The sequence below is a fragment of the Pseudoliparis swirei genome, chromosome 1 (genome assembly GCF_029220125.1).
Source record: "Pseudoliparis swirei isolate HS2019 ecotype Mariana Trench chromosome 1, NWPU_hadal_v1, whole genome shotgun sequence".
NCBI lineage: Eukaryota > Metazoa > Chordata > Actinopteri > Perciformes > Liparidae > Pseudoliparis > Pseudoliparis swirei.
This window is the reverse complement of record NC_079388.1, coordinates 21,810,377-21,819,834: the sequence shown is the minus strand read 5'-3', so window position 1 is coordinate 21,819,834 and position 9,458 is coordinate 21,810,377. Positions and strand designations below refer to the sequence as shown.

At 38.4% G+C, this 9,458-nt stretch overlaps 1 protein-coding gene across 1 annotated transcript; it reads right to left on the bottom strand.

Moving 5' to 3' along the window:
* Window positions 1-1,046: 1,046 nt before the first annotated feature.
* psmb4 (proteasome 20S subunit beta 4) lies at window positions 1,047-5,967 on the bottom strand. The gene is made up of 8 exons (XM_056410841.1): window positions 5,831-5,967; window positions 5,218-5,344; window positions 5,053-5,132; window positions 4,131-4,277; window positions 2,484-2,565; window positions 2,235-2,351; window positions 1,351-1,439; window positions 1,047-1,186 (listed from the first exon to the last, which is right to left on the bottom strand). Exons 1-8 carry the CDS (start codon window positions 5,950-5,952, stop codon window positions 1,174-1,176), a joined length of 777 nt encoding a protein of 258 aa, XP_056266816.1. The 5' UTR covers window positions 5,953-5,967; the 3' UTR covers window positions 1,047-1,173.
* Between the last annotated feature and the right edge of the window lie 3,491 nt (window positions 5,968-9,458).

Below are 9,458 nucleotides of genomic sequence, written 5' to 3'. Positions count from 1 at the left end.
CGAAAGCCAGCCTGCCGCTCTGCCTCCGCAGCTCGTGACAGCCGCCCCCCTCCGCGCCTCATGACGGGCTCCAGCGGGGAGAGCCGGTGCTCATGTGTCACACACAAACACGTTGCTGCAGAGCTAGCAGGTTAGCCGACCGACCAGCAGCGTTATGAGCGAGCTTTGAATACGAACTGCTGTAACAACAACCGGAAGTGGTAGGAGCGAGAATACTGTGAATCCTGCTAGCTGCTAGCTAGTGTAGCTGGGCTGTTAGCTAGTTTCAGCTAGAAGCCGCCATTAAACGTGTTTTACGCGCTATTCTTGTTAAAAAAAAATGTCGGTGATAGTTTATTTATTCTGTTATTAACGATTCATCAAGTCGGTGAGTCGCGTTTGAGTAATTATTTAAAAAAAGAAAAGAAAGTACCTGAGCCAAGATACAGCGAAAATCCTTCAGATGTTTTTGTGATTGGCCGACTCCGTTATGTCTGCCTGACTACAAAGCTGACGTCTCTTCCGATTGGTCAGCCATCGCAAACCTACCCGGATACCAAAAACCGGTGAAATCCATTCGCCGAGCGGAATTATTTATCTGACGGGGATTATTTTAATTGGACCCGGTTACGTGGTCTGCCCAGTTACAAAACAGATGAAGCGATTTCGCGTAATCTGCCCAGCAACAGCCACCTGTTCAGACTGCTAAAGCGAAAAGTACATTTCACAAACAAGCCTGTATATTAAATATTAAACATAATTGATATCTACTCTATAAACATATTTATTAAAGACCAATTTATTAATCCATATCATTAAAAAAAGAAGTGATATAACTTGCTCACTATGAGCTCATTTGACCAAATATACATGTCATAGGGTGAATTTAAATGAAAACATTGTGTAATCGCACTACTATGAGACCTGTTAAACCTCGAGCTAATACATAAAGACATGTACATCATTAATGTTTTATCTTGGAAAATTACTTTTTAAATCACAAGATTTTAAAGAGTGGACGACATTCATCTGAACAAAACAAATAAAAAGGAAAAGAAACCACGACATTTCAGGATTTTCCACATTTATTTTCCGTGATACAAAAGTTACAATGAACATCAGAAAAAACTAAATAAACTGACAGATAAATTGCAGGCGTCACCGTAGATGCCGCTCGTCTTCATCAGCTCGTCTTCATTCAAACCCGCTGCACAGAAACAAGAGCTCAGGGATTAGGATGCGTTCAAGCTCGGCTCAGTAGAAATGAGTGTCGGGTTCATGATGCGTTCAAATGTTTCTGAATGAAATATAAACAGTGATATAAAATAGATGGCGCTGAAGAAGCTCCGCCCCCGGTGACCTTTGACCTACCTGACCATGTGAGCGATGTCCCAGTTGGTCTCAGAGGACAGAGGACCAACGATCTCCACGCCCGCCTCCGTTACTATGGCGATCTCATGCTGAAATAAAATACGCTCAAGAGTTAGCGTTTAATAATCATGTTATTGATCATGTGATGTAGTAATCATGTTATTGATCATGTGATGTAGTAATCATGTTTTTGATCATGTGTAGTAATCATGTTATTGATCATATGTAGTAATAATCATGTTATTGATCATGTGATGTAGTTACTCATGTTTTTGATCATGTGATGTAGTAATCATGTTATTGATCATGTGTAGTAATAATCATGTTATTGATCATGTGATGTAGTGATCATGTTTTTGATCATGTGATGTAGTAATCATGTTATTGATCATGTGTAATAATCATGTTATTGATCATGTGATGTAGTAATCATGTTTTTGATCATGTGTAGTAATAATCATGTTATTGATCATGTGATGTAGTTACTCATGTTTTTGATCATGTGATGTAGTAATGTTATTGATCATGTGTAGTAATAATGATGTTATTGATCATGTGATGTAGTGATCATGTTTTTGATCGTGTAGTAATAATCATGTTATTGATCATGTGATGTAGTTATACTCGTGTTTTTGATCATGTGTAGTAATAATCACGTAATGTAATAATCATGTTATTGATCACGTAATGTAGTAATCATGTTATTGATCATGTGATGTAGTAATCATGTTATTGATCATGTGATGTAGTAATCATGTTTTTGATCATGTGATGTAGTAATCATGTTTTTGATCATGTGTAGTAATAATCACGTAATGTAATAATCATGTGATGTAGTTACTGATGTTGTTGATCATGTGATGTAATAATCATTGATCATGTACCTTGTTGTAGGAGCGAGCGTCTCTGTAGTACAGAACTTTGAGGCATCGCTCCACCAGCTCACGGGCCTCCTGCTGAGAGATCTCCTCCTTGTTCTCCACCACCTCCCTCATCAGAGGCTAGAGATATAGATGGAGGAGAGAGAGAAAGGAGAGACAAGAGAGAAAGAAGAGACAGAAAGGAGAGAGAGAAACATGAATCAGGATTAGTATTTCTTTTAATCTGTAAAGATTTGGATGGCCGGCGCTCACCTGGGCCAGGTACGCTCCAAAGCCCGTGGCCACGGTGGGCGCCTCATAGGCAACGCCCAGCTTGTCCACGTAACCCAGGAAACTAGAGGGAGGCGAGAAGGCACACTGCAGCTCACGACACAACAACAGTTCATTCAGAAAACACAAAATAAAACTCCTGACATCAAAATACAATTAATAAATGGCGTTACAAATAAGAAAAGGTTCAAAATCTTTAGAAATATAAAGTAGAAACGCTTCTCTTGAGGTTCTGGAGTGAAGCAGCGGGACCGAGTCCGTACTTTAATAACTTTAAAGACACGAAGCAGAAGAACGATGACTTCTGTTTGTATATATACGTGATGTTTGAGTAAACACATATATATGTGTACATGTATAACTATATACACATATATATATGTGTGTGTGTACATACAGGACTGTCTCAGAAAATTAGAATATTGTGATAAAGTTCTTTATTTTCTGTAATGCAATTAAAAAAACAAAAATGTCATGCATTCTGGATTCATTACAAATCAACTGAAATATTGCAAGCCTTTTATTCTTTTAATATTGCTGATTATGGCTTACAGCTTAAGAAAACTCAAATATCCTATTTCTAAATATTAGAATATCATGAAAAAGTATACTAGTAGGGTATTAAACAAATCACTTGAATCGTCTAACTCGAAACACCTGGAAACACATTTTCAAATGTTTGATTTTGTTTTGCTGTTATAAATCTTTTTTTTACTTGGTCTGAGGAAATATTCAAATTTTATGAGATAGGATTTTAGAGTTTTCTTAAGCTGTAAGCCATAATCAGCAATATTAAAAGAATAAAAGGCTTGCAATATTTCAGTTGATTTGTAATGAATCCAGAATGCATGACATTTTTGTTTTTTTAATTGCATTACAGAAAATAAATAACTTTATCACAATATTCTAATTTTCTGAGACAGTCCTGTATATATATACACTACCGTTCAAAAGTTTGGGGTCATCCAGACAATTTCGTGTCTTCCATGAAAACTCACTTTTATTTATAAATGAATTGAACATTTCATAGAACATATAATCAAGACATTGACAAGGTTAGAAATAATGATTAATATTTGAAATATTAATTTTGTTCTTCAAACTTCAAGCTCAAAGGAAGGCCAGTTGTAGCTTATATCACCAGCATAACTGTTTTCAGCTGTGCTAACATAATTGCACGGGTTTTCTAATCAGACATTAGTCTTCTAAGGCGATGACACAATGTACCATCAGAACACTGGAGTGATGATGAAATGGGCCTCTATACACCTCTGGAGACATGTCATTAGAAACCAGACGTTCCACCTAAAAGAGTCATTTACCACATTAACAATGTAGAGAGGGTGTTTATGATTAATGTTATCTTTATTGAAAAAACAGCTTTACTTTGAAGAATAAAGACATTTCTAAGTGACCCCAAACTTTTGAACGGTAGTGTACATATATATGCACATATATATATGTGTGTGTACATGTACATCTATAGATATGCACACATATATATATCTATACACATTTGTACACGTGCATACAGATTTATATATTTCACAGATTTCTTAGGAGTTCCGTAGTGATGGAGCTACCTCGCCGCTCAAAGACAGAAGAAGAGTGGCATGAAGCCCCGCCCACCTCGTGCCGCCGTACACGCCCCCGATGACCACGGTGTTCCACAGCGGGTTCATCTTGCTGCGCCGGTTGTACATCACCCTGGTGAGCCAGGAGTGCAGCGCCTTGGGGCTGCAGCTGTGGCCGTCGCCCAGCAGCTCCTCGTCGATGCTGCGCACAGGTATTGATCACACACAGGGTATTGATCACACACAGGTATTGATCACACACGCGTATTGATCACACACGCACAGGGTATTGATCACACACGCACAGGGTATTGATCACGCACAGGGTATTGATCACACACAGGGTATTGATCACACACAGGTATTGATCACACACACAGGGTATTGATCACACGCACAGGTATTGATCACACACAGGTATTGATCACACGCACAGGTATTGATCACACACAGGGTATTGATCACACACACAGGGTATTGATCACACACACAGGTATTGATCACACACAGGGTATTGATCACACACACAGGTATTGATCACACGCACAGGTATTGATCACACGCACAGGTATTGATCACACGCACAGGTATTGATCACACACAGGTATTGATCACACGCACAGGTATTGATCACACACAGGTATTGATCACACACACAGGGTATTGATCACACACACAGGTATTGATCACACACAGGGTATTGATCACACACAGGGTATTGATCACACACACAGGGTATTGATCACACACACAGGTATTGATCACACACAGGTATTGATCACACACACAGGTATTGATCACACGCACAGGTATTGATCACACACAGGGTATTGATCACACACACAGGTATTGATCACACGCACAGGTATTGATCACACACAGGGTATTGATCACACACACAGGTATTGATCACTGACCGATCACAAACACACCGGGTATTGATCACCGATCGCACTAACACGTCTCTGCCGGCTTACACCATCTGCTCGATGATATGCTTCAGGTGCTGGTAGTCGGCGTAGTCCCCCGAAGCTCCCAGGATGGTGTTGTCGTTCACCTGGAAGCACAAAGTAACGCTGTAAACAAACACATCAACAACAACAACACATCTCTAGTAAACAACAAGCACGCGTCCGCCTCACCTTCATGAGGCGCGAGATGTTCCTGAAGCGAGCCAGCGAGCCGTAGGAGCCCAACATGTCGGCCGCGAGGATGACGCCACCGCTGAACTTCACACCGAGCACCGAGGTGCCGGTGACCATGGGGTTCCTGGGGGAGACGGACACGTTTAATGGGCAGGTTATTCACCTGTTTTACATGTCAAATACACAACTGATATTTTATTTAGCTGATGATGAAGTAATCGATCAGTTAGCAGGCACGGCTTCACATGAAGGGATTGATTACGTTCTGCACTATTAAAGATCAATAAAAACGACATATTTTTCTTAAAATTAGCGCCTTCAAAAAAATAAGTCAGCCAACATAAATTCACTTTTAAATATATAAACTGATGTTTAAGTAAATCTTAAACAATAAACATCAATACACATGCTTATATCCACATTATACATCAGCATGTGTTCTTATTAATATAGAGTATACAGGTTGTATTACTCGTTTAATAACCTGCTCTGTTTTGGAGCCGTTCATCTGAAGCGGCAGTTAGCTTAGCAACAGTTAGCTCCTCCGTGATGATGCAGCACAAAACGGAATCTCCGGTCCGCGGACCCGGTTCCCGCTCGGAGGACTCACAGTGTGTGTTTGACCGGCCGGCAGGGGGCGGCCGGCCCGCTGCGGCCGCCGGCCAGCGAGTAGAGCTGCCCGGGCTTCGGTCCGTTCTCCCAGAAACTCAGCTTCAAGCCGCTCGACTCCATGTTGGAAGATGCTTTACCGGAAGTGACGTCCTTGTCTTCTTGTTCGGGTGAACCTGGCTGACGTCACGGAGCGGCACTTCACCGCCCCCTGCTGGCCGGCACGAGTTACACACTGCTGTGTACTCCCCCAGTATCTGAGTAATGTGTTGTATTAGGATACTTATGTATACTATATTACTATGTTGTATAAGTATTCATGAGATTAATATCCATCGATTAATATCCATTAATACGTTGTATTAGTATCTCTCCTCGTACCGCAGAGTAATATGTGGTATTAGTATATCTACTAGTACCCCTAGTACTAATATGTGGTATTAGTATATCTACTAGTACCACTAGTACTAATATGTGGTATGAGTGTACCTACTAGTACCACTAGTACTAATAGGTGGTATTAGTGTATCTACTAGTACCACTAGTACTAATAGGTGGTATTAGTGTATCTACTAGTACCACTAGTACTAATATGTGGTATTAGTGTACCTACTAGTACCACTAGTACTAATATGTGTGTGCCTACTAGTACCACTAGTACTAATAGTGGTATTAGTATCTACTAGTACCACTAGTACTAATAGGTGGTATTAGTGTACCACTAGTACTAATATGTGGTATGAGTGTACCTACTAGTACCACTAGTACTAATATGTGGTATGAGTGTACCTACTAGTACCACTAGTACTAATATGTGGTATTAGTGTATCTACTAGTACCACTAGTACTAATATGTGGTATTAGTGTATCTACTAGTACCACTAGTACTAATATGTGGTATGAGTGTATCTACTAGTACCACTAGTACTAATATGTGGTATTAGTGTATCTACTAGTACCACTAGTACTAATATGTGGTATTAGTGTATCTACTAGTACCACTAGTACTAATATGTGGTATTAGTGTATCTACTAGTACCACTAGTACTAATATGTGGTTTGAGTGTATCTACTAGTACCAATAGTACTAATGTGGTATGAGTGTCTACTAGTACCACTAGTACTAATATGTGGTATTAGTGTACTAGTACCACTAGTACTAATATGTGGTATGTATCTACTAGTACCACTAGTACTAATATGTGGTATTAGTGTATCTACTAGTACCACTAGTACTAATATGTGGTATGAGTGTATCTACTAGTACCACTAGTACTAATATGTGGTATGAGTGTATCTACTAGTACCACTAGTACTAATATGTGGTGTATCTACTAGCACCACTAGTACTAATATGTGGTATTAGTGCCTACTAGTACCAGTACTAATATGTGGTATGAGTGTACCTACTAGTACCACTAGTACTAATATGTGGTATGAGTGTACTAGTACCACTAGTACTAATATGTGGTATGAGTGTATCTACTAGTACCACTAGTACTAATATGTGGTATTGGTATATCTACTAGTACCACTAGTACTAATATGTGGTATGAGTGTATCTACTAGTACCAGTACTAATATGTGGTATTAGTGTATCTACTAGTACCACTAGTACTAATATGTGGTATGAGTGTATCTACTAGTACCACTAGTACTAATATGTGGTATTAGTGTATCTACTAGTACCACTAGTACTAATATGTGGTATTAGTATATCTACTAGTACCACTAGTACTAATATGTGGTATTAGTGTATCTACTAGTACCACTAGTACTAATATGTGGTATGAGTATCTACTAGTACCACTAGTACTAATATGTGGTATTAGTGAATCTACTAGTACCACTAGTACTAATATGTGGTATGAGTGTATCTACTAGTACCACTAGTACTAATATGTGGTAGGTATCTACTAGTACTAGTACTAATATGTGGTATTAGTATCTACTAGTACCACTAGTACTAATATGTGGTATGAGTGTATCTACTAGTACCACTAGTACTAATATGTGGTAGTGTATCTACTAGTACCACTAGTACTATTAGTGTATCTACTAGTACCACTAGTACTAATATGTGGTATGAGTGTATCTACTAGCACCACTAGTACTAATATGGCAGTGTATTCACTAGTACCACTAGTACTAATATGTGGTATTAATGTATCTACTAGTACCACTAGTACTAATATGTGGTATTAGTGTCTACTAGTACCACTACTAATATGGTATGGTATCTACTAGTACCACTAGTACTAATATGTGGTATAGTCTACTAGTACCACTAGTACTAATATGTGGTATTAGTGTATCTACTAGTACCACTAGTACTAATATGTGGCATTAGTATCTACTAGTACCACTAGTACTAATATGTGGTATTAGTGTATCTACTAGTACCACTAGTACTAATATGTGGTATTAGTGTATCTACTAGTACCACTAGTACTAATATGTGGTGGTATTAGTGTATCTACTAGTACCACTAGTACTAATATGTGGTATTAGTGTACCTACTAGTACCACTAGTACTAATATGTGGTATTAGTGTATCTACTAGTACCACTAGTACTAATATGTGGTATTAGTGTATCTACTAGTACCACTAGTACTAATATGTGGTATTAGTGTATCTACTAGTACCACTAGTACTAATATGTGGTATTAGGTGCTACTAGTACCACTAGTACTAATATGTGGTATGAGTGTACCTACTAGTACCACTAGTACTAATATGTGGTATGAGTGTATCTACTAGTACCACTAGTACTAATATGTGGTATTAGTGCCACTAGTACCACTAGTACTAATGTGGTATTAGTGTATCTACTAGCACCACTAGTACTAATATGTGTGGTAGTGGTATCTACTAGCACCACTAGTACTAATATGTGGTATTAGTGAATCTAGTACCACTAGTACTAATATGTGGTATGAGTGTATCTACTAGTACCACTAGTACTAATATGTGGTATTAGTGTATCTACTAGTACCACTAGTACTATTAGTGTATCTACTAGTACCACTAGTACTAATATGTGGTATTAGTGTATCTACTAGTACCACTAGTACTATTAGTGTATCTACTAGTACCACTAGTACTAATATGTGGTATTAGTGTATCTACTAGTACCACTAGTACTAATATGTGGTATTAGTGTATCTACTAGTACCACTAGTACTAATATGTGGTATGAGTGTATCTACTAGTACCACTAGTACTAATATGTGGTATTAGTGTACCTACTAGTACCACTAGTACTAATATGTGGTATTAGTGTACCTACTAGTATATCTACTAGTACCACTAGTACTAATATGTGGTATTAGTGTATCTACTAGTACCACTAGTACTAATATGTGGTATTAGTGTACCTACTAGTACCACTAGTACTAATATGTGGTATTAGTGTATCTACTAGTACCACTAGTACTAATATGTGGTATTAGTGTATCTACTAGTACCACTAGTACTAATATGTGGTATTAGTGTATCTACTAGTACCACTAGTACTATTAGTGTATCTACTAGTACCACTAGTACTAATATGTGGTATTAGTGTATCTACTAGTACCACTAGTACTCAATGTGGTATTAGTGCATCTACTAGTACCACTAGTACTAA